This window comes from Corvus cornix, chromosome 1A (genome assembly GCF_000738735.6).
Source record: "Corvus cornix cornix isolate S_Up_H32 chromosome 1A, ASM73873v5, whole genome shotgun sequence".
Lineage (NCBI taxonomy): Eukaryota > Metazoa > Chordata > Aves > Passeriformes > Corvidae > Corvus > Corvus cornix.
In genome coordinates, this window is record NC_047057.1 from 1,451,253 (window position 1) to 1,476,932 (window position 25,680).

General features: G+C 44.3%; 1 protein-coding gene across 2 annotated transcripts in view; it reads right to left on the reverse strand.

The window, feature by feature from the left end:
* Positions 1-25,680, reverse strand: part of EXOC4 (exocyst complex component 4) — a 285,356-nt gene that overhangs the window by 237,992 nt on the left and 21,684 nt on the right. For both annotated transcript variants that reach the window (XM_039570880.1, XM_039570879.1), the window contains 4 exons: positions 14,190-14,374; positions 12,622-12,731; positions 4,739-4,982; positions 149-326 (listed from right to left, as the gene is read on the reverse strand). In XM_039570880.1, the coding sequence (XP_039426814.1) occupies positions 149-326; positions 4,739-4,982; positions 12,622-12,731; positions 14,190-14,374 (717 nt within the window). The remainder of the gene's footprint in view (positions 1-148; positions 327-4,738; positions 4,983-12,621; positions 12,732-14,189; positions 14,375-25,680) is intronic.

Sequence of the window (25,680 nt, forward strand, 5' to 3'; positions counted from 1 at the left end):
GATATTTAAGCTCTTTGGAGTTTTACAATCTGTTGTAAATGTGGCCACTTACCAACAAATCAAGACAAATTCCAGCACTGCTGAATCTCAAGCATGACAGGCATTTACTGGCACGATTATAAAGGCTGCCAACATGAGGGATTCTTACCTGCAGGACATCCTGGATCTTCACCCACACATCCACCATGTCGTAGAGCTTGATCTCCCCGTCATACTGGCTGCAGGGGGAGGCCACTGTCTGCTGCAGGTGGCCCAGCACCACTGAGTGCGCGGCGGCCACGGCGTTGAACTTGTCAAAGAGCAGCTCCAGCAGCTCCAGCAGCAACCTGGGAAGCACGGGAACAGCTCTGCTCAGCTTCTGGAACATTCCACAGGCACACATCAGAGCAGTGGGACAGGGGACTGTGGTTTTGTGTCCTGTTTTGTGACATGCTGAGGTCACCTGGCTTCAAACCCTCTGTGGACTCATGGTTTCAGCTCAGGCTTGGTACCTGAACACTCCTGAGGATTTTTCTCCTCATTCCCTTCCTTCTACCAGCACTGCCCATTTTTAAAGTGTCCTACTTGGGGCTACAGGGAAGATAAACCCATTAATAACTCCACAGTAATTAAACTGGACTAACATAGTATTAGACACCATTGTGAGATTCCAGGTAGGGCTGCAGGCAGGGAGGGAAACAACCTGGCTCTTCCCCCAGAAGAAAACACAAGTCTCAGGGTAAGAAAAACTGATTTATCCACACAAACAGGATAAAAGGAATTCTTTTTGACTTATTAAAATACTATGGCAGGTTTCAAACAACAAGACATAGCAGAAAGCTAAAATATCAGCCCTCATCACTTACCATGATTTTACTGCTGTACTGGTTATAGTTATAACCTCATCTAAATGTACTGCTCTGTACCTGCTCCTATGGTTCCTTACTGCCCAATTATCGTAATTAAAGCACTTTTGCAAGGTCCTGAACAGTTTGTGACGAGGCAATGCCATCCCACTTTCTACCATTTGAGAACAGAAAAATTCCGATGGAGTTCACTGCCGTTTAATGAGCAACTCCAGTCCCCACGTAACCCCACCAAAACGTGACGATAACACTTCCCAAATCCATATGTTAGGCACTTCTAGCTCTGACAGACAGGCTCCATCACATTTCCTGCAGCAGCTTTGGAGCCACCACATGCTCTGAGTCTGCCCAGCAGAAGCTGCGATCCCCAGGGCAGGACACAGGATCGGCAGCGGAGCTGGAGCTGCTCCCACTCCTTCTCCAGCACACTTCAGTGTTCACAGAAACAGGGAATGGGTTTGGGGAGACCCTCAAGATCGTTCCTTTGCACCATCCCAGGCTGCTCCAAGCCCCAATGTCCAGCCTGGCCTTGGACACTGCCAGGGATCCAGGGGCAGCCCCAGCTGCTCTGGGAATTCCATTCCAGCCCCTGCCCACCCTCCCAGCCAAGCAATTCCCAATTCCCAATCTCCCATCCAGCCCTGCCCTCTGGCACTGGGAAGCCATTCCCTGCCTCCTGGCCCTCCATGCCTTGGCCCCAGTCCCTCTGCAGCTCTCCTGGAGCCCCTTTAGGTGCTGCAAGGGGCTCTCAGCTCTCCCTGGAGCCTTCTCTTCTCCAGGGGAACATTCCCAGCTCTCCCAGCCTGGCTCCAGCTCTCTGAATAAATTTGTGCCCTCCTCGACTCAAAAATAAAGAGCCACTGGAACCAAGACACCTATGTAAACAAAACCCAATAAACTGCGTAGCCCTTTTCTCCATATTTCAGGATAGCAGCAAATGCTAAAGAACTGACATTACAGAACCAAATTAATTCCCTACCACTGAGAAAATGTTATCAGTGCCAGCCCAACTTCCAGCAACATCCCATGGCAAGCAAGAGCTCAGGTATCCCTACACCTCCTTGCTGCCCCAGCAAAGAGCAGTTGTGCAGAACTGAACTACCAGGAGAGTTGGACAAATTCACTTTATTCTCACTAAATGAGCCTGACCTCACATTATCAACTTGTTTATGGAGCCATTAGTAAAACAATACTACACTGATCAGATCCTTTTGTTCGAAATTCCAGTGTCTCCCTACTCCCACATTCCAGACTGATGGACATGAAACCCCCCAGATCCACACTCCACTGTCAGCAGCTGCCACCCCAGTCCATTTTCTGTATCTCCCTGTTTTCAGCTTAGCCAGCACCTCTTATCTTAATTTTTCCTTTCTCTGAAAGTCCTATAAATCTGTCAGGTCATTTTGGAAAGAAGGTGACCCAAAAGAGGCACAGGCAACGAGACAAAACCCATCAGATCATCTGACCTGGATGGGGTTGGGGCAGCGAGTGCCCTCAGCTGAACAGGGACACGCAATGACAGGAGCCTGGCTCCGGCAATTTGTCACAGCCACCCCGTAACCCCTGCACCCAGAGAGAGGGGAAATGTGCTGGGGACAGTGACACACACCCAGAAGGGACTTCCAGTGTCCAGGCAATAATGGGAATGAAGTGATGCACAGTGACTGCTGCCACCTGAGCGAGGACATTAATGACAATTCAGGCGTTCCAGCAGCGATGATGTCTGTGCCTGGTCAGAGGGGTGGCCTGGACATAATTCCTGTGGTTATTTCAAAGCCTGGAGATGAGGTCAAAAGTCAAAATATAATATGGACATGTAGGGAAAAGCACATGGAATCCAAGTGATAGGATTTAGGAGCAAAATTGTCAACGCCCCATCTCTTTTTGGACTGGATTTTGAATGTTTCCTTACCAAAATGTCCCATAAATCTGTCCCTCAAGTAGGCATCCATCCACATTGTTATTCTGGAGTCCAAACTCTTCCGAAATTGAGGACAGCCCCAAAGGTTTGTGTGGCAGCACCCCAAGGTAACTCAGCATGGCCTCTTCTGGGACACTTTGTCCCCCACAACCCCAGATAAGGACTTCTAAACACAAAGGTGTGACTAATGAGCCGCTAATTAAGGATAAAGCAGCAGCAATTCCTATATTTAAGCCTTTATGCACAAACTTCTTTCAAGCACAGAGATCTAAAAATGTTAGAGGGTTTTCCTGGACTTTAAAATGGTCCACTTAAAGCTGAGCTCAGCTAAAATGTGGTGAGATTCAGGCAGAGTTTTCAAAGTTATCTTCTCCCAGGGACAAGGAACTACTTGGAACCTGCTCCTGCCCTTCCTGAAGCTCTGAGGATCTGAGAGAGCACCCAAAGGTGCACGAGAGACAGCATTACTCTCTGGGAGCTGACTGCTTTAGAGTCATCACAAACCAGAAACATCTTGAGTTTAAAAACTTGGCAGTAATTAACTGTATTTTTATACACAAGTGTAAAAGGTGGCTGCAGAAAACTACATGGGAAAGCTGACTACAGAAGGAAGGAAAAGAGAGTTAAATTTAAAAACTAAGAATGAGATCAGCAGTGGCTGTTATCAGTTCTGCAGCTTTTCTGGCCAGGTTGTACGAATCATTTCTCTCTTGTACAACAGGAGGGACTCTAAATCATTGTTGCATGGGGTCTCAAAAGGAATTACACCAAAATTTCCCCAAGTAGGTCATCAGCCTCATCCTCAGTCAGAATGGTTCAGGTTGGAAGGGACTTCAAGGATCACCTGACAGCCTAATGAACAGTTCAGCAGTTCTGGGCACTGCATTGTGCTCAAATCTGGGGTCTTACAGAGCTCTGTTGAAGCAGCAGGGCCTTGTTGTTGAGATTTATCTCCCCCCTGACAGCAGGAAAGTCTCTGAGCTTTGATTTAAACCTGAAGCTAATTTAAGGGGCGTGTACACCCTTCTGTACTGTAATTTATTCTTTTCAATATAAATTAATTCACCTGCTTGCTGTAAACTTCACTTGTGATTTAGGTTTAGAACCGGTTCTAATTACCTCTGTATTCAACAAGAATTCAAGACACTTTCCATGGCTCTAGAATATGAGCATCTTAAGGCTCTCAGTCTCCTACAGATGCCAAAACCCATTAAACCTTTCTGTGCCTTACTCAACCCTCTGGGCAGGTTAATGGCATTGATATATGATCTGATCCAATTTATCAATTCCAACAGACAACCAGGAGCCACACAACCTCTCCAGAGTGATTCATAAAACAAGTATCAAGAATATGCTACACTCTTGGCATCAGAAACTAAAATTCTGCCTTCTGACCCACCTAAAAAAAGCTCATTTTCACTGAGTTATCAGCACTGTAACTCTACAAATTCTTCAAAACATAATTGTTTCCACAGCAGTGCTAATGAGAGGAATTAAAAAAGAAGTCTTTATCAAGCTAATGTTTTCCTTGGGAGCGATTTCCCACTACAAATATTACACATAATGAAGACACACTCTTTACTTTTCTGTCATCAATTCCCTTTGGACAATGATCACGACAATGTGGAGTGCCACAGATGAGTATTTCAGCTTGAAGGGATTCCTACTGGAATACTTTTTTTTTTCCAAAGGCCAGTTCCAGTGAATTCTGAGGAGCAGCACAAACACAGTGCTCAGTTGGCTTCCACACCTTGCTATTAACGTCAATGGGGCTGCAAAACAATTAGAGACTTGGCCATACATTTGTGGTATAATTAGTTCCATACATGATTTCAAAGCTTTGCACCTGCATCAGCTTAATTGGACTCTGCTACAGTCGAAATCACCGAGCTGAATTTTCTCATTTCAAGTCTTATTATCAATTAGGACTTTTTTTGCAGCAATCAAGGGCTGCCAGTTGAAATATCCTTACCTAGGCTGATTTTCCTGGGAAATATTCTCCCCTCTCTGGTAACCATTGTCAGCCACCTGAGTGGTGGAGCGCTTCACAATCTGCTTGAGCTCCTGTTCCAAGCGATCCTGGATGGCTTTCACTGTTTCTGGGATTTTCTTCAGCTTGGCCAGCCCTCTGATGAGTATTCCCATGAAGACAGTGCTGTTCTCCTCTGGATCCAGGTCCGTGTCTTCTTTGATTTCCAGAAGGCTTGAGTCTCGCACTGCAATGGATTTAAAAGGGCTTAATCCCAGATTTAAACCATTAAACCCAACATCAGCACCCTGAAGAAGCACGAGAGCTCCTCTGGCTTCACAGAACTCCCAGCACGTGAAGCAACCAAGGATAAAAGGAAACTGGAAACACTTGGATTTTGGGGGGAAAGCCGTGGATATTTCTGTTTGCTTGGGGGCTTCCCTAGACATAAATACAGCAGCCTGCACACTGGATTGATTTAGGAACAATTCATGGTGTAAATTCTGTGTTAGGAAACAGAGGAAGTCTGGTACAACTAACATACTCATAAATGAGAAAGTACAATATCCCTACAAATCCCTTGAATGCGTTTCAAGGAGCTAAAACCCCCTCAGTTTCATCCCCAGCTGTTTTTCCTTGCTATTTCCTTCACCAGAGAGGAATTTTCATTACAAACAGTATCAAGCTTAAGAGACTGCTGATGAATTCAGCAAAGTTTATGCTGCCGAAGTGACTGATTGTTTGATTTTATCTTTCTCTGCTTTATTACGTCTGTCAAGGGGTTGATGAAGTTACTCAAATCTTCCAGCAAGGCTTCTAGAAGGGAAAAGTGAGAAGAATTAGAGAGGATACTGCAGACATGGTCTTGAAGTAACAGGGATTGCACAGGGAGAAATCCTGTTGCTAAGCGACAGGGGATGGGAAAGCAAGAGAGACTCTGCTTATTTTAAGTAGGTTCATTAAGCAACATTTCTTAATTTACAGATAACACCCAGCACCAACAAAAGCGTGGCTCTGTTAAAGACTGGGTGAAACATTTAATAAATATATTTAAACACTTCTGTGAAGTAAGTGTCTTCAAGGCAAACTGAATTAAAAGCATGCTGGAAGATCTACAGCCACCCTGTGCCATGCACCACGCCAGATCCTTGGATCAAAATTAAAACCCAAAGGCTGTTCCAACTGACTGGGGCTGAGCTCTGAAAAGGCTGGTGGGTGACAGATGACTCCCATGGTTTCAACTCCTCGACAGATTTTTTTTACTTCAGAACTTTTCCAAGAAGCTGAAGAAATGTCAAAAGATCCAGCAGAAGGATGTAAGGAACATGGCAGGAGTGAGGGATGGCACGTCACAGGGAGCTGTCTGAAGCTGGGACACTGAACAGAGGAGCAGCAGCAGCGCTAAGTCAGGGCAAGATCAAGAAAACAATGGCCCAAGGATGGTGCCAGTTTATAAATGAGATCATGATAAATGATTAACCCTCCTCTCAGTGCCAAGTTTACACCAGCCTCAGGCTCAGTCAATCAAGAGGCTCCTTTTTTCCAGCAATGTGATCCCAAACTCTGCACCTCTGTATCAAACCAAGCTCACTGCACACATGGTCTCACATGCGAACACAGAGCACCAGGGGAGAGCGAGGTGAGAGTGGATCCTGCTCTGGAGCCAGGCTGGGAGAGCTGGGGGTGCTCACCTGGAGAAGGATCCAGGGAGACCTTGGAGCCCCTTGCAGGGCCTAAAGGGGCTCCAGGAGAGCTGCAGAGGGACTGGGGCCAAGGCATGGAGGGCCAGGAGCCAGGGAATGGCTTCCCAGTGCCAGAGGGCAGGGCTGGATGGGACATTGGGAATTGGGAATTGCTGGCTGGGAGGGTGTGCAGGGGCTGGGATGGAATTCCCAGAGCAGCTGGGGCTGCCCCTGGATCCCTGGCAGTGCCCAAGGCCAGGCTGGACATTGGGGCTTGGAGCAGCCTGGCACAGTGGGAGGTGTCCCTGCCCATGGCAGGGGGCTTGAACTGGATGAGCTCCTCCAACTCCAAACCATTCCATGGTCCCATGATGATGAACATCAAGGAAGATCAAACAGTGCTTTTTTCTCTCTCACAAACACTTTTTTCAATTAAATGTGAGCAAGTTACAGAACAAGCAACTAGAAATGCCCAGAATGCATTTATTTAAAAAAAAAAAAAAAAAAAAGCAGCAAAACCAGCGAGGCTAATATAAAGACATTTCAAACACCAATTGGAATTTAACAACTGGATGCAAACCTATTCCTGCTCAAAGCTCTGCTCCATCACAGACCTTTCATCCCACGGAGCTGCAAAGCCCTTTGTGGCTGCAGTCCTGGTCTCTGCCCACGCTGTTATTGTTATTTGTTATTCTCCAAAACCCACAGCAAAACTCAAGCACAGACACAGAAAATGAGCTGTGAACAGACAGCACTGGAAATGCTACAGGAAGAAAGGTTTAACCTATTCTTTTTAAAAATAAACCCTAAATATCTTGTTTCTCTGAGTTCAATGCAGATATTTCCCAGCCTAAGCAGCCTCTCAGACACCAGGTCCCTGTTATGAGGCTGCAGCCCTTTGTAGGCAGCTTGTAAATTATTCTTAATATCACACAATGAACACCCCAAAGGGAGGAAATGGAGCTGTAGCCAAATGTGAGGACAGCATTTAAGAGGAGTAAAAGCAGCAATCTTGCTGAGAACTGTGCCAGCACACTGAGACAAACACTCTTCCATTTTCAAAAGAGCAAACCAATTTCCAGCACCCTCAAACAGGCAGGACATTGATTTACATCTCTTACAAACAAGAGCAGAGTGAACAATTCGATATCTGGGAGCTGCACACAGGTCTGGAGGCTCTGTTAGATCTGCTTGTTTGATGAAACAGTGGGAAACCTGTTTTCAGTGTGTTCCCTGCACATTGTGCCTATTAAACAGGAGCCCTGGGTAGCTCTGGGGGCCCATTTATCTGTGAGATCTGACAAGATCCCAACCCTGGGTAACTGAGGGTGTTCTTTTCTTGTGTCTTCAACACTTCAAACGCCCTCTCCTGCCATTTAATGTCATCAAGGGGCTGTTTGACCACAAAGCTTTGGCCCAGGAAGGAGCTCCTCCTGTCCCTTTCCTCTTCCAGGAAGGCATTAAAGGACACAGGCATTTACTAAGGAGTTCACCCGGAAAACTGCAGCCCCACGTGCTGCTCCCTGTGGGCAGAAGTCCATGGGTGAGGAAAGCTGTCCCTAGAGATCAGCTCTCAGAAGTGAGAGCTTTGTCTGCATTTACTCCTAAACTGGGAATATGAATAACTTTGTTATTCTTTGGGATCAAGAAGTTATTCCTAGCTTTGATTCTTGGAAGGAAGGAGATGGGAGAGCAGATCTGCCACCCTGGACTGCTGGAAGGCAGACTTGGGCTTGTCCAGGAGCCTGGCTGAGACTCCCTTGGGAGCCTCTCCTTGGGGGTAGAGGAGCCCAGGAAGGCTGGACATCCTTCAGGAAGGAAATCCTAAAGGCACAGGAGCAGGCTGTCCCCATGAGCCAAGGGATGAGCAGGCAGGAAGAAAACCAACCTGGCTGGACAGAGAGCTTTGACTGGAATTCAGGGGAAAAGGAGAGTTTCTGGCCTTTGGAAGAAGCAGAAGGCAGCCCAGGAGGAATAGAAGGACGTTGTGAGGTTGTGAAGGGAGAACATGAGAAGGGCCAAAGCCCAGCCAGAACTAAACCTGGTCACTGCTGTAAAGGACAATAAAAATGTTTCCATAAATACATCAGCAAGCAAAGGTGGGCCAGGGAGAATCTCCATCCTTTGCTGGATGTGGTGGAAACAGTGCCAAAAGGAAGAGCCTGAGGTGCCAAATACCTTCTGTCTCAGTCTTTAACAGCAACACCAGTTCTTCTCGGGGTGCCCAGGGGAAGGCAGGGATGGGGAGCAGAATGAAGCCCCAGAATCCAAGGGGAATGGTCAGTCCACACCACTTGGACACTCACGGGTCCATGGGGGAGATAGGATCCACCCAAGAGCTCTGCAGAGCTTTTCCACCCTCCAGCAGATCAACTCCCACCCAAGCCACAGTGTCACCGCTGAGGGTGCCCTCATCCAGGTCACTGACAAAGATGTCAAACAGCTTTCTCCAGGAGAATGTTTTGGGAAACAAAGGCTTTACTAAAGTCCAGGTAGACCTGACACATCCACAGCCTTTCCCTCATGCTCCAAGGGGGTCACTTTGTCCACAGAAGATCAGGTTGGCCAAGCAGGGCTCGCCTTTCCTAAACCCACTCTGACTGGGCTGATCCTCTTGTCCTAACCAAGTCTGCAAACCTCTTGTGAAGCAGAGGAGTTAAATACATCTTTATCAAAAAGCCTCCTAACACAACAGCTTAAAGGAATGATGATTTTGCCACATTCTCGAATAAATTTGCAGCCATTTTCACAAATTTTTCATCACCAAACCATTTTTCATCTGAAAATGCACAACTCTGTGTTGAGGCAGGCAAAAGTTGAGCCGTGGATTAAACCCCTAAAAGCTGAACCATGTGCACCACTGATTCCCCCACCTCTGGAGTCCCAGAGGGGGGAGCTTCCCTGATCCCTGCTGTGATGATGCCCTACAAAAACATCTGTTCCAGTTGGAATTCATTTGCTCAGTGTTGTCTTTTCCCAAGGAACCAACCTGCTGCAAGCGGTTTTTTAATAGCTCCAGTCTGATCCCCAAAAAGCCAACTTTGGGAACTCATTTAAGCAAAGCAGCTGAAAAAAAGGCTCTTGGGTCTTGTTTTTCATTCCAGTGAACGGCCAAAATTTGCTGCTCCTCATTACTGAAGGTTTCATTATCCACGGGCTTTTATGGGAATCTAGTAAAATTTAATGTACTATTTTCCATGATCTATGTCCTTCTGGTGATATCCTTTGTACCTTCAATCCTTCCAGAGAAAAGCACAGGAGTTCCTGGTGGCCCAAAGGCGTAATTTCAGATTTGAAGGAACATCACTTGCTAATTCCTGGTGCTGAATCCTTGTTCTGACCCGTGCATGGAGCAACAAAGGGGCAGCTCCTGCAGAAACGGGTCCTTGAAGATTTTGGGAATGTTCTGCTCTGCTTTGCTACCAAATCCAAAAGAAAGCCACTTCAAAATCCTCCTAATCAATAAAAGCATGAAAATCAAGTCTCCATATAAAAATACAAGCGCACTGTAGGCAAATATCTGATGTTGGACTGCACACAGAACAATGGATGAAATTATACAGAAACAGCAATTATGTGTTACTCTCCTGGCTTTCACCACATGGATCTAATATCTCCTTGATTTTTTTTTTCCCCTTTCCCTCCTCCAAACACATCCCCAGATCATTAAATTTTAAGAACAAATGATAAAGGCAAATCAGCCAACTGGTGTCAGATCCTCAGGTGAGGTTCATAAGAAGAGAAGAAATCTTCTGAAGATTTACTGAGCTCGTTTGAAGTAGAAGCACCTGTGACTACGAGGTAGCACAATGGCACGTTTTAGATTCACCTTGAGAATTGGACATTCCAAGCTCTGGCTCCTGCAGGGATTTTGCAGGAGCGGGTTTGAAGGTATCCAAATGTTGTCACCTACACAGAAGTCCCTGGTTCTTGAAGAAAGAGAGCCAGGAGCAGTACCTGGACCTGACCTTAGGACCACCACACTGCCTGGCCCTTGAAACTCCATTTTTCTCCCAGTGCTCAAAACCAAAATATCACTGAAATAAATTAACAATTCAGCATAAAATCTACATATGCCACCCACAGCAGTATTTATTGTCACTACCAGCTCATCCTCTGCTGGATTTCTAAGAAGTATTATCCCAAATTTCCCAGGAAAAGGCACTTTTGTGGTTGCTGTGAATCAAGCGAGCACATTTTAGAGTTCCAGGAAGAGCCTGGCAAAGCAGGAACCTTCCGAAATACCCTTCGGAGTACAGAAAGTTCAAGCAGAGAAATATAATTTAAAAGTGAATTTATTTCTCTGAACCGGCATGAAGGGAAAGTGTTACTGGTGAACTGCCACATCTCCAATCCTCAGGTGAGCATTACTGAAGGGTTTGTTTATTTTATGTGTGGCAGGAACAGCTTTAATTTCCTCATAAAGATTCTACAGCACAAAGTAACCTCTCCTCCGGGAAGGGAGTGCAGGAAGGACTCCAAATTTTGGCATTTTTGCTGGGATGGGATGAATGAGCGAGTGCTTTAGAATGACATCCATTAATATGCACAGCCACTTTGGTTTATCAATAAAAAGCCAAAGAACTTAAGAGAGTAAAGGTAGAAACAGCTTTTCTTATGCATACACATAAGTTTTAAATTCTCTGGTACTTGTGCAGTCCTGGAAAAGGCTACTTTTAAATAAAATTACACTGAAAAAATCTACATAAGTACATTGTGCACTTGAAGCAGAACCATATGCATATTTCATGCTGATCAAATGTTTTCTGTTAGAATCCACATCTTTGCCAGGCTGAGGGACACTTGCCCAGCACTTCACTGAGTGATAGATACAGAGCACAAGGAGGAGCCAAGGAAGAGATTTTCTGGTGCGTTGGGTGTGAAGAGCAAGAGGAGATCTGCAAAAACAGGATCATAAGGGGCATCTCCTGCTCTATTCCCCATCAGCTCCATGACTTCAGACCTTTTGGGTTTTTTACTCTAGAGAGGACCAATATTTTAGGGGGGAAAATAGCAGACACTCTACAAATCATTATAAAAGAAGTATTTTAACATTTAGAGGGACTGGAAGTAGATGGTCTTTTAGGTGCCTTCCAACCTAAACCATTCTATTTCCAGTAGTAAAGCTGGGATTCATGTTTTTGTGGTTTATTTTCTAAATTCCTCAAAATCCTGTGATCTTTTGTAGGAAAACTGAACTGAACTTCTCACTGATCACAGAGTAGAACAGGAATGCTGAAGTTTTTCCCTCAGAACTTTCATACGGTTCTTCTCTTCCAGCTTTTGAGTGACCAAGCTGCAGTTTCCAGCTCTGAAAGTTTGTGACTCCTCACAAACCTCCAGGACACAGAAGAACAGCCCCAGGCTCCAAGAGCAGCCAGTCTGGCAGGAGCAGAGCTGAAGAACAAAGCCCCTACAGGAGCAGAAGATAAGAGTAATCAAATGGAACAATCTCTGAGGCAACTTCGACAAAACTAGAAACAAAAGGACAAAGGAATTAATAAGGCTGAGAAGAGAAGGAAAGAGTCTCTGCATTTGAGGAATACTGAAATAATCAGGTTTGAAAGGGGGGAAGAGGCTGTAGGTCGCTTCTGTATTATTCATCAAGGACAACCCCACTTATTAATCTTCTGAAACAATACAAAGATTAATTTCCCCTCTCTGCAGCCCTTGCAAAGCCTCTGACAAAAGCACCAGAGAAAGAGTTTTCCTCAGTGTTTGCTGCAGTAACACAAATAAAAGATCAGCCCCAGATTATTCCTGTGTACAGACAGACCTTTACTCAAAGTTACAAAGCTCCCACATGGAAAAGATTTGACCTTTTGGCTCCAGCACAATAAAAAACTTCAGTAATATCTACACAAACCTGGCTGCCTGCAGTAAATAATGTTGAGGAAACCTCCACACGGAATGAACCCACTGCAAATCTCTGCTACTCAAGATATCAAGAACACAATCAAGGTGAGAACAGGCACAGAAAACTGAAGCTGGTGGGGGTTAGGAGAGGCAAAAGATGATTTTCCAAGAGAAAAAAAAAAAGCAAGTTCTGCCTCTGGACACAACACCCACTCGTTTTGTGACACTGCACCAATCGCTTCCCAAGTTTTTGTCTCCCCTGAGCCACGAGGGGATGATTTGCCTCCTCCTACTCCAGCAAAATCAGCTGAAGATCTACAAATGAATATATATGGCTGAAATACTCACTGCTGGAGCTTCCAGGAGTGCTGAACTGGGAAGTCTCAAGGAATTTCCGAGGTGTAGATAAATTAGTGACGTCCATCAGAGGCACAGGAGAGGCATCTTTCACAAGGGACCTGTGTGAGGGGAGAGAATTAAAGCAAGCAGTTGATTATTATTTACAATCTTTGCTCACAACAAATAATCCACCTACTCCTTACATTTTAAGCCTAAGAAATAGATGTGCCCATTTCCATGCCTTCTGTTAACTTAATCCTCCAAACTTCTTTATTCCCACCAGAAACCCTCTTCCCTGCCCTTCACATTCCTGTTGGGAGCACACCTATGTGCATCCCTTCCCAAATGAACCTCCTTACTCAGAAATGAAAAGATTTTCCACTTGGCCATTTTCATCATAAATTCACATTGTAGTAATTGCTAAAAACGTGTCACACTGTCCCAGCTGCTGGACATGGCAGGGAGACACAAGCAAGAAATCATTTTTAGGAGAAAGAAATGAGGAAGTCTCCTACAGAGGAGCTCAGGATTTTTGCTTAGAGGCCAAAATGCTCACAGAAACCTGCAAAAACAAGGGTTAGGCTTGGTGTCCCACAGAAGAATCACCCAAAACAACAAGCCACCCTTGCTGCAAGAGTTCCTGTTATCAAATACCCACAAAGTTCAACAGGGAATGTGAGAAAAGAGAACCCAGATCAAGAGAAAGGCAGCCAAAAAAAAGTGCAGTTAATTAGCAGTCCCCCAGTCTGAGTACACCAAAGCTTTGTGGCTGTTTTTAATTAACGAGATGAGGAAGGAAGAGACTGATGACTTACTAGCAGTCCTCCTTCCTAGAAATTCCAATTTCAATCAATCCTTTATTTTAAACATTCATTTAATGCAACTGACCATCTTGCATTTTTGGCAGGCAGATTTTTATTCCTTGTCACAATAAAATGCTCATTTCTCTTTTCTCTGCATCTCTATCAAGTGCTGGCTCCATCTCTCCTACTCTGCAAAAATTATCTCCCAGCACAGTGTCTCTCTTTTCCAGCCACCTTCTTCCTTCCCTCCAACAATTCAAATTTAGAATTTGCAAAATCAGGGAAAAATAGCCTATAATTAATTGAATTTCCACTGACTACAGGCACCAACCAGGTAAGAAGTTTCAACACCTTTAAAACACCTTGGAAACACATCAAAACCAAGACATTTCAGCTCAGAGACTTCAATACTGTGGCCTCCATCTCATCACCTTATGGGTGGTTGGAAGGCTTTTAAAACTTGGTTATTTCTTAGAAAATGAGCAGGTTTTCCTTGACCTGAGCCTCAAGATCATAACATTTGTAGGAAAGGGATAACATCAGGCATGGGAAAGAATGCCCAAAGGAGCTGTGGGAAGCAGCAAAACCCCGAGAGAAGCACCGAGAAAAGCCAAAGAACGCCAACAGGCTCGAAGGTGCATCAACGAATCTTGAGTTTTCCTGCTCTCCGCAGCCACAATCCTGAGGGATTTCCACGCCAGAAGTGCAAGGCTGGGGTGCAAGCTGCTGTCTCTGTGCCATGTTTGTGGCTGGGAACGGGGAGTGCTGTCCCACCCGAGCCTGGCTCTGTCCTTGCTGCGCTGCCCCACGCGGTTGGTGGATTTGATGTAGAGGTGCCGGTGCAATTCGTCGATCAGCACCAGGTGCAGGTTCATCTTCTTGCTGTGCAGCTCCAGCCTCAGGTCACTCAGCCCCTCCACCTGCAAAAGGGGACCCTCCAAGGAATCCACTGCTGACACCTGGGGGGGCAAACAGGGGATAACTTTTAGACATCAATTCTTTCAAACCTCACCGTCAATTCAATCAACTCTTGCAATTTTCCTCTTGTTTTAGGGGTTTGTCTGAATACCAGGATGATTCTATGCTTAAAACCCTTCTAAAGAAGAAAATCTTGAAGTAATATTTCTTTATGTCTATTCCCAAACGAATTATATAGAAGGGTCCAACATCCAAATAATTCAGATTTAATGCGCAGCCTTCAAATGTTTTGAGCATATGCAAAAAACAAGTCAGCGAAAGCACAGTTCTTTAATAAAAATCAAAGCATGGTTTATCCCCAAATAAGAGGATTATTTAGTAGAAAAGTGTTAGAATAAGATAGTGACAATGATGTTGGATGGTTGTTATTCTTTCCATTACAGAAACACCAAAAATACCCATTATTCCTAATTCTACAAATGGGGACAAAACGCCTTAAATTTAATTTGCTTAAAGTCATGACAAAAAAGCTTGGGAGGCCTCATCCTTTAGGCTGCACAAGGGTTACGTCCTGTGGCTACACCATCTGAATATCTGAAATAATGACCAGCTGACATCCCACGAGCACTAAAACGAGGCTCATCATTTCCTTTTCTATCCTAAAAACAAACATGGACAAAACCCAAGCATGGACAAAACCCACCAGGAATGACAAACTGGTACCTAAAAGTGACACCCTCACTGTGCATCCCTCCCAGTTTGGATGGGTTTCTATTTAACAGCGATTTCCAGTTGCTAATAAATAACTAAAGGCATCCCTCTGCAGCTTCCAAACTCTCAGTGCTGATGTTGTAAGAAACTGGCAATAGCATGTTTGGCATGCAGAGTTTTAAAATAAAATTTAAAAACCCATTCCCTGCTAACTGAGGATGCTGTCAGTGAAATAAGACATTTGCTTGCACTTCAGGATCTCGGTTCGGAACAAACCTGTCAGCCAAACATTAAAAATTAAAAGCAAAGATACAGCGAGCAGACAGCCCAGCCAAGGGCTGCTCCCTCAGTACCAGTAAATATTAACTCTGCTGAAAGAACATCCATCACCAGTGTATTCCTCTGCTGGCCTCCAACTCCAGCAAAAAACTGGAATATCCATGGGACATCCAAGCTTTTTAAATTCATTTTTAAATCTCCTCACTTGCCACACAACACTGTCCATCCTCCTCCTTCCCAGTATCCATCTGGGAACAGTCAGGGAAGTTTGGCCATCACACACCACAAAACCACCCCGAAGATGAAGGGAAAACCCAAATTCCTTCTCCCCAGAGGAGGTGGCAGAGCACACACAAGGGGAGCAGCTCAGCAGGCACCACGTGGGAAACTCTGGCAGGAGTGGAAGTGTTAATTCTTCCCTTCCTCCTTTGGCAGGTGGAGCTGTCCCCCAAATCTTCCCATTCCAAAGGCACTTGAACCCCCCCAAAATCGCTTTGGGGAGCTGCTACTGCCCTGGGAGCTGTGCCAAAAATCCCATCAGAGCAAGGAAAAGGAGCAGGAGCAACATTTGTCACACTGGGAAGCCGAGAGATGAAAAAGCAGCCAGAGAAGAAGTGAAATCAAGAGTGAAGTGACACTAAAAAACTTCCAAGACATCCAGGAAAAGTTTTCTCTGAAACGCAAGGAAGGGGAATTGAAACTTTCCACTCGGATCTTTCAGCTCTGGTTTTGTCTTGCCAGTTCCTAAAGAGTTCACTGCTCACAGAAAATAATTATTAAGGCCAAAATACAGCTCCAAAGCACATCTTTTAAGGAAAAAAATGGAATAATCAACCCTTTATTACACAGTGGGAAAAAAAAGGTTCAATCCATGTTCATGGAAATCAAAGGAAGGTCTCCAGTTGGTTTAGATGGCAACAAATATAAAAATTATGTTAAAAAACTAACCAAACGTTTTTCCTTTCTGCAGCTTTGCTTCCAGATAGATGATTTAGGTCCTGGCAACAAAGCAGCACCCAAGATTCTATTCCAGAATAAAAAAATATGAGATTAAAACCTTTGTGTGCTGGATAAGGCACCCCAGAACAGAGTAAGCAACCAAAAGGAAGCAAAGACACCAATAAAAAATGCACAAAATTAAATATACAGTAAAGGCAGATCAGTAATGGAACTTTAGCAGAAACTTTTTTGGCTTTATGCCCCCACTCAGCTCCTAACACACCAAAACTTGGATTATGCAAGAGATGCCAATCAGCTTTCCCTGGTTTTTAACACTCCCATCACCTGCTAGGTGCATCCAAAAGGAGTAAAAGATGTGGAATTGGATAGAGAGGGGAAGAGTTATCCAGCAAGCCTCCAGTTAATATCGATGATGGAAAAGCAGCCCAAGAAAACCTGGAAATGAGATGGACAGAAGAACTACAAGTGGTTCAAGGGTCCAGAAAAAGCAGCTGATGGTCCTTCCCAGCTCTTTTTTTCCACACACACGGCTCAGTTAAATGGAAATAAAGTGACTTTTGTTTGTTTTTCTGCAGGGGGATCATGGCATTGTGTTGGACTAGCTGGACACAAAGGTAATTACAGGTAAAAGAGCTCCCCCACGTTATTCTTTTGGCAGGGGCTGGGGTGTAGAGAAGAGCCACAGTAACACAAAACAGCTGGAAAGAGAATCGACAACAAACAAATTGTTATTCTTCTGGAAAATCTGCTTTACGATGAGCAAATTGGACCAAAAGAATGGGCAGTCGCCACCAGTACCTCCTTCAATTCTTTAATTCAGCTCTCCCACCCATTGAAAGCTGCTCATGAACACACAGTAACTGTAATTTAGTCAAACACTAATTAAAATATTGGCCTGGATTACCAGGGAATTTGGCTTAGATGATCTGATAGTAATTTGTGATGTGCAAATCTTCTTATCTCTCTCTACTTATTAGTACCTACAATAAGTAAAGACCCTTTAGGAAACAGAGACAAAACAAGCCTGAAAAAAGAGCTGTGCTTTGTATAAGCTAAAAATCGCAAGTTTATAGAAAATAACTGTGGCACCAGCACCATTAGGCAGCTTGTTTAAAGGTCACAGGCAGTTTATAGCAGAGCTTAATTGCCTTAAAAAGAAAACACAGCTAAACACTTGCTTAGTGTACCAGGCAATTTGGAGGGGTTTAATTTAGCATTTTACAACAAACGAGAACCTAAGTGCTAACAAGGTATTTGTCAAAATTCTTTCTTTCCTGACTCCAGCCAAAGTTTTCCAATCTGCTTGCAGTGAAATCTATTTATTCCCTCAAAGGTTCTGTGGAACCCCCCCAGGCCTGGAAGTGAGCAGAGATAAAGTGAAAACTCTCAATTAGATGCTTTTTTGCAGGGAGGGGAAAAAAACCCAAAATAATGATAGAATCATCAAATCATGGAATGGTTTGGGTAGGAAGGGACATTAAAAATCAAACAGCTCCCATGGGCAGGGACACCTGCCACTATCCCAGGCTGCTCCAAGCTGCATCCAGCCTGGCCTTGGACACTTCCAGGGATGAGGAATCCACAACTTCTCTGGGCAACCTGCGCCAGGGCCTCGCCACCCTCACAGGGAAGAATTCCTTCCTAAATTATGGTTGTTCAGACTAGAAAACCAAATCCTTTCTGGCTGGGAAACCAGTCTGTTCTGAATTTAGACAACAGATATGAAAACATGAACAAGCAACAGAGAAAAGGTTAAAAGAAAACAACGTGGTGGGTCATAATTCAAGATAAAAAAAAAAAAGTCGTACACAAACACAATCTGACAAAAGGGAAAAGCTGAGCCCTCGGAATAAAAGAGTAAAATAAATAAACAACAACCCAGAAGGCTCCAGCTGCCTCACTGGCGAATACAACAATGCTGACATTTGAAAGGAGAATTGATCTGCTGCTTTTACAAGGGACTCACTTTCACAAGGTACAGGAAAGGAAAATGACTAAAAACCAGCTTAAATAAGTGTAGGCAGATCTAAGCAAGCAGGTCACTGAATTCCATTTGCACCTGACGTGCAGGAGATAAGGACTGAGCCTGGAAACTGCTGTGGAACAGGAAAAGTCCTCACAAGCAGCTTTTGGGACTCGGCAGTGGGCAAAAAGACAGAACACCCACAAATGCTGATCCCCTCTTCCCTGGGAGCGGGGGGGAGCCCCTGGATCCCTGGAAGTGTCCAAGGCCAGGCTGGACAGGGCTTGGAGCAAACTGGGATGGTGGAAGGTGTCCCTGTCCGTGGGAACTGGGTGATCTTTCAGGTCCCTTCCAACCCAAACTGGGGAACCAAAGTGCAGTGAGAGAGGCAGGATGGCAGCAAGAAACACTCACAGGTGACACTGGATTTCTGTGCCACCCACTGCCTCAGCACAGGAGCTGTGACAGATTGAGCAAAAGCCATGGGAAAAGCAACTTGAGAAAAAGGAGGGGAATAAAGCTGCTGGACTCGAATTGTACCTGGAGAGCAGTGAGAAAACGTTTACTTCAGCGGGGTTTGTTTGTGTTCTCTATTCTTCCCCACCTCAAGACCCAAATCACTCCTAAGTTTGTGGTAATTAGCAATAAAATAAGCAAGGAATTCCTGAAGTTGAGGCTGTTCTTCTTGTAAAATTCCCACATTTTCAGTTGACAATGGAGGGAATCACAGAATGTCCCGAGTTGGAAGGGACCCACAAAAATCATTGAGTCCAATTATGAGGACAACACCCAAAAACCAGAAGCCCATGAAGCACTTGGAGCCTCCACTGCTGGAAACACTTAATGAGTAACTGATTAAAGCTGCTTTACGCTGAATTTGTATCTTTTCATTCCGAGCTTGACAAATTCTATCTTCAATTCCAAGGTTTATCAAGGCTGTGCTTCAGCTGTAGATTTGTTGCAGTATTTTGGTTGCAAGGTGAATGAAGATGAAGCTGAAAAGTGATGGCCTTTGAGGATGGGCCAGCCAAATAACGGGATACATGGAAAACTTGTGCATAGAAGAGGAAATCCAAGCGTTGGGAATTGTCTGCTACCAAATTGCCACAGCACGGAGTGAGGTGGCATCGAGACAAATCGGTGAACAGGAATTAGTTAAGGAAAAAACCACCCTGGTGATCCTAAAGGAGGGAGTCTCCAGCTAAAATCATGGAAAACAGGAAAAGCCCAGAGATATTCCTGACTGCCACTGCCTCCTTCTCCCTAAAAACAGGAAAAGGAGCAAAGGTGCCTAGGACATGAGGATTGATGAGCAGCTGATGGACAGTGCTGGGTGTTGATGAACACAAGGGATATTCAGGTGAGGGAAAAAATTGCTCCCAGTTTTTCTCACTGCTCTCCAGGTACCATTTGAGTCCAACAGCTGTATTCCCCTCCTTTTTCTCAAGGATCACCTTTCAGGTGAAGGAAAAAATTGCTCCCAATTTTGTTTACCTTTAAGAATCATTTAAAAATCAAGAAGCAAAAAGCAAACAAAGAGCTCTGAAAGATGATGACGGTTCCTTTGCAACATTTTGGGAAGAGCTGAGCTCACTCCCCTTCATGGCATCGTGACCAAATGATGCACAAAAAGGAGAGGACTCACACAGATGACTGAAGCTGAGACGGGGAGAGGTTTGGAAGACCAGTTTGAAAGATTCTGAGCTGCACACACACAAAAAAGTGCTCAGTTTGCAGGAAAACAGCTCATCCTGGGACAAGCAAACTGATCTGATGGGGGAAGGAGAGGAAAAAATGTACAAACATAAGTCAAAGGGTTATTTTGGGCAAACCTGTTCTGAAACACCTTAACACAAAGGACAAACGGCTTTTATTTTGCTGAAGTGTTCCAAGGCAGTGACCAAACACTGTTTTCCCTCTGCAAACTTTTAAATATTTATAAAATTATGTTCCTCACTTGCTGTCCTTTCCTCCAGCTACAGAAATTTAATTCTTTTGCATTTGCCTCAGTCACCCATCAATCATTCTCCTTCTTCCTCCACTCACTGTAATTCATCAATGTCTTTCTAGCAACAAAGTGCTGGAACCAAAAGTGGTGCTGAAGAAAGAGAGGGGCTATAAACAAGAGCTTTATCCAACTGCTCACTTGGACCTGAACACAAATTCTGCAATTTCTGCACCAGTACGGACAAATGACTTCCCTGAAATGGTAGAATTATCTACCGGCATCACAAAATTACCCAAGACTTTTTCCTTCCACTCCTCATTTCCATTTTCATCCCAAATGTTTCAAATGCTTTGGCAAAAGCTAAATTTATTACACCTTTCCACCAGCTTTAAAGCTGCATTTTCAAAATAATTTAATCAGATTTATCTGGATTATTTTATAGTGTCCCATAACCCTTCAGCAATTTTTCATGGTGTCATTGCAATGTTTTACTGGGGATAAAATTCTGTCTTACACGCCAGAGTTTAAAAAAGAATTCCTGGAAAGACCAGTGATTGCTGGGAAAGCATCCTCTGTATTCCAACTCTGCTCCACCTTCATTACAGGCTGATTTCTCACTTAATGAACTTTCATCAGCTGAAATGAAGGGTTGTTATTAGCAGAGCTAAGAGCCCCCTGATGATGCTCTGGAGAGGCAGCGAGGAGGAGCTGGGGTCAAGCACGTGGCAAAGCAAACGAGGCAGCTTTAGGTACTAAAACTTCATGCAAGAGGACTGCCCTGATAATGCAAATTACAGCAGGAAAAGAATGAGAGCAAGAATTGATAACTATGCCCAGGGGAAAAAACTGTAAGATGTTTCCAAGGGACAGAAACTCCATGTTCTAATGTGTTTAAAACTAGCCTGAAGTTTATAAAAGATAAGCAAAACAGATTTTAGAGGAAAAAATATACAGGAAACAGGTGGAAAGCATTGGACCAATACACCACCAATCCTCCTGGCAGGAAGAACTTACCAGTGTTCTACCAAACTTAGCCTGGACAAACCAAATGCCCTCAGATCCTACTCGTGTGGCCCCAACCTCTCACCAGACACACAAAGCCCATGATTTCTGTGTTTTTGTCAATCACCAGAACATATTCCAGGTGTACCTGGAATTAATTAAATTAACAAAAACCAAAGTGCCTCTTTCTCAGCTGTCCCTCACCCTAACAAATCAGCATGTTTGCCAATCATTGCCAATTAACAGAAACCTCACAGGGAACGAGATACAACCCTGGAGATGGCACTGCTCAAAAGAGAATTTCAAGCAGAGCCAGAATTTAAATTTACCTATAAAAGCATTTCTACAGAATCCCAAACAAACCAAGGTCTCTCATTTCCACCTACTTAATTCCAAAATACAAAACTCTTCCACGGCAGCACGCGAATCCCAGCGCTGCACTAAGGAATGCAGAAACAAAATGAAAGTGTTTTTATTGATTTTCCTTGTTCCAGCTGAAAGGCAGGCAGTAAATAAAATGCAGACTGAGAACTGCATTGTTATTTTTATTTATTTCATTATTCCACGCTACTTAAGGTGTAAGAACTCTGCTCACTACAAGGCACTTTTAACTGAAAGACTCTCCCTGTGCCATCCTGAGGAAAGCCACAGGCGGCAGCTACAGTCAAGAGATAAAAATGAAACCTCTCAGCCATGCCCAGGGCTACAAACAGCCAACTGCTCCAGGGAGGTGTCATCACTCCAAAGTCCTTTCCAGAGGATTAACATGGAGTGCACAGAAAAGTGAGGAGTACTGGAGGTTGTTGAGGAGGACAAAGAATCCCAGGATGGTTTGGGTTGGAAGGGACATTAAAGCCCCTCCAGTGCCACCCCTGCCATGGGAAGGGACACCTTCCACTGTCCCAGGCTAATCCAAGCCCCATCCAGCCTGGTCTTGGACAATTCCAGGGATGGAGCAGCCACAGCTTCTCTGGGATGAGATGCTCACTATGGCATGAGTAAGAAGAGGGTAAATATTTTGCACACAGAGCAAAAACCTCCCTCAGCTCTGAGAAAACATCCCAGGATTTTAAACCCCTTGCTTGACTCCCTCTTCCCACAGCAAGGGGGTGTTCCTTGTCCTCACTGTTCTCCAGGATATCCCTACCCTTGCTTAATTTCTCCTCTGTCTCCTTCTCCTGTGCCACCTTCATTTGTTTTCCAGAGAAGCTGTGGCTGCCCCTGGATCCCTGGCAGTGTCCAAGGCCAGGCTGGACAGGGCTTGGAGCAGCCTGGGATAGTGGGAGGTGTCCCTGCCCATGGCAGGGGTGGCACTGGAAGAGCTTTAATGTCCCTTCAACCCAAACCATTCCATGATTTCTGCACAGCATTCCCACTTATCAACACCCCTTCCACTTCTGCCCCTGTTGTCACCCATAAAGTCACCCAGTTGTGTTGTAAAGTCCTACAATTAAAAAACCAAAGCCGCTTTTTTTGTAAAATGCCAAATGTGCAGTGACAAAGTGGTCCGCTCCAAAGAAATACTGCTGTTATCATTCACATCAGAAAGCAGAGCAAGAGATAATATACTGTCATTATTATTTTTCTGACATTAGAAAACTGAAGTTTAAGTTCTTAACTTTGGGAGAGAAATAAAAGTAGGTGTCAGAGCATTCCCTACTTATGGAAAAACAACTAGTGTCACTTCAGCTTTGTATTTCCTGGGAAAAAGACATGGGAGAAGGATGTGCCCATGAGGAAAACATGAGTTCCTCACTCTAATACAAGGATGGGGGAAGATAAGTGAAGAATAATTAAAGGATTCCATCCTTCCTTCTTTCCACCTTCACTCTTCCTTCTTGTCTTCCTAACAAAAAAAAAAAAAAAATAAAAGCAAATGGAAATAGCAGTGATCCTCCCTCCTATCCCAATTGTCCCCAATATCCACCCTGCCCCTGCCCTGGCCCAGCCTGAGGCCGTTCCCTCTCTCCTGTCCCTGTTCCCTGCGAGCAGAGCCCGACCCCCCCGGCTGCCCCCTCCTGTCAGGGACTTGTGCAGAGCCACAAGGTCCCCCCCAGAATCCTTTTCTTGTTTTACATTAAACAAAAACCACCCACAAATGGCTGCACGTGCACTCAAATGCCACATAAAAGTGAATATTGCTGTCAGTAATTCAGTGTGTGAAAAAACAGCTCCATTTCAGGAAGAAGTACAAACTCACTATAAAAATGGCACATAAAAAAATGGAAAATAACTAAAGTGCATTCCAGCTCGAACAGGCATTTTATCTGTTCCAGACATTCCCAAATTCTCCGAAGCTTCACAATTCCAAGGATGCAGGAAATGGGTTCTTTTAGACAACCTGCAATGTGCAACTGTAGGACAGCAAACCTGATCCTACTGCCTCTGCTGCTGGAATTATCAAGATGCTGGAAGAACACACAACAGGAACACCTGATATTTGTGTGCTGCTCTGGCTGGATACAGAATCAGAAAGAAAAAAGCTGTCACTTAAAAAAATTTTAACTTCATACAAATGTAAGCTGTCACAAAGTACCTCTGCATTGTGTTTATCCGACTGGGAAAAGCTGCCAGTCTTTTATTAACAATCTCTGCCTGCATTACTCAGTCACTGCACATTAGAACCAGCAGCTGGAGAGTTTTGAGTGATAATGAAACCTGTAACAAGCCATCCTCAGCCGTCTTTTCCAAACAATAAGGGAATTAAAATTTCAATTTAAATGCAGAGGTTTGAAACACGCTTCAGTGGCAAAATTACTTCAATTAATGTGAGTGGAATACAAAGAGCAGGCTGCAGGAATGGGATGCAGCAGGCTGGAATGATGCCTTTGGAGTGATTGCATCCACCCAGCACAGGGCTGCAAAGGTCTAATTCCGACTGTATGGATCATAAGGCTACAGGAACAACATTAATCAGGGCTGCAATTGCAGGGTGAGTGCTACAAACTCCTTGTCAGATCACTCTGGGCTTTTTCTAAGCCACGAGCAGCTGTTTACCCTGAGGAATGAAACCAAAGGACAGGCAGATCTATGGACACTCTGCCTCCCTGACAGATCAGTAATGATTTTACATAATATTCCTATCATATCAAAGGAGAAGGGAATTATCCCACGGCCAGTGAGTGATTACAACATCACAGCCTTGCAGAGCTGTGTTAACACAAGATGGCAAAAGCCAATGAGCCTGCAGTGATTTTTGGCCAGGAAAAAGCTCCAAATGCAGGTGAATTACTGTTTCTTTATACAGGCACATTTGTCTTCAAATGAGAATTGCAAGTGTCAATGAGTGGCTGAAATTGAGTGTTCAATTTCCACTTGAGGTTTCTCTGCATTCCTTGATATATATTCAAAAAAAAGCCCATGAACTAACAGCTGCTTTTTATATCATTATTATTTGATTTATTTGAAAAGAGTTTTCTATTCTGAAAACAAAAAAACAACTGGAGCAGCAACAGAAATGCTGCAGAAATCTATAAATCAGAGAGATCTGATGATGTCTCTCCCTCACAGCCACAGGCAACTTTACCAAAGCACACATATTTCTATACACGTAAGTGTTTATATTTAAAATAAATGCACACAAAATACTGCAAACCAGTGAGATATCAAATACATGGGCTGAAAACCATTTCTAAAGCATAATGTATGAGGAATCCTAAGCAATGTTATATTTCTTCTTACAGCTCCTAGCTTAGATTTCCAATAGGAAACAGATTACTTGACTGGAATTTTGAAAATAATTTTTTTAATTCAAAAAGGAACGCACAAAAAAAAGCCCAAACTAAGCGAACTGGTGCAAAAAGCAGCAACATTTCAACTGATAGTCATGGCAACTCTGAATATTGTGTTTTAATACCTACACTGAACGCCCTTAATTTACACCTCTTTTTTTACATCTATTGAAAATATCAGGCAAACACCACACTTTGATGTTCCCATTTCTGGAGCTGTTCAAGGCCAGGTTCGACAGGGCTTGGAGCAACCTGGGACAGTGGGAGGTGTCCCTGCCCATGGCAGGGGGTGGCACTGGATGAGATTTAATGTCCCGTCCCACCCAAACCATTCCATGATCCTGTGACTGCAGCAGGGGTGGCACAGGAAAAGAGGAGGAACAGAGAAACAAAAGGAAGGTGATGGCAGAGTGAAACCAGACACGAGGATGAGACAGCAACAACAAAAACCAGGTGGGGTTCCACAGGCCATGGGAGGGTGGGAGGAGGAGACGGGCATCCAGCTGTGGGAAATGTACCAGAGGGAACAAGGTTAGTTTTACAAAGTCATATTTAAGGTAAAAGAAGATAAAGCAAGAGGGAGGAAATTAAAGTTCAAGGTGACAACATGAACATTTCCAGCTCCTTCTCCTGTTGGGTAATGACTTATGAAAAAGAAGTGAAGAGGCACGGTTAAGAGAGACAACAAAGGAGAGTAAAGTGGAAAAAAACCAAAATAAAGCAATGAAACATGGCCTTAAAGGCACTGTCTGG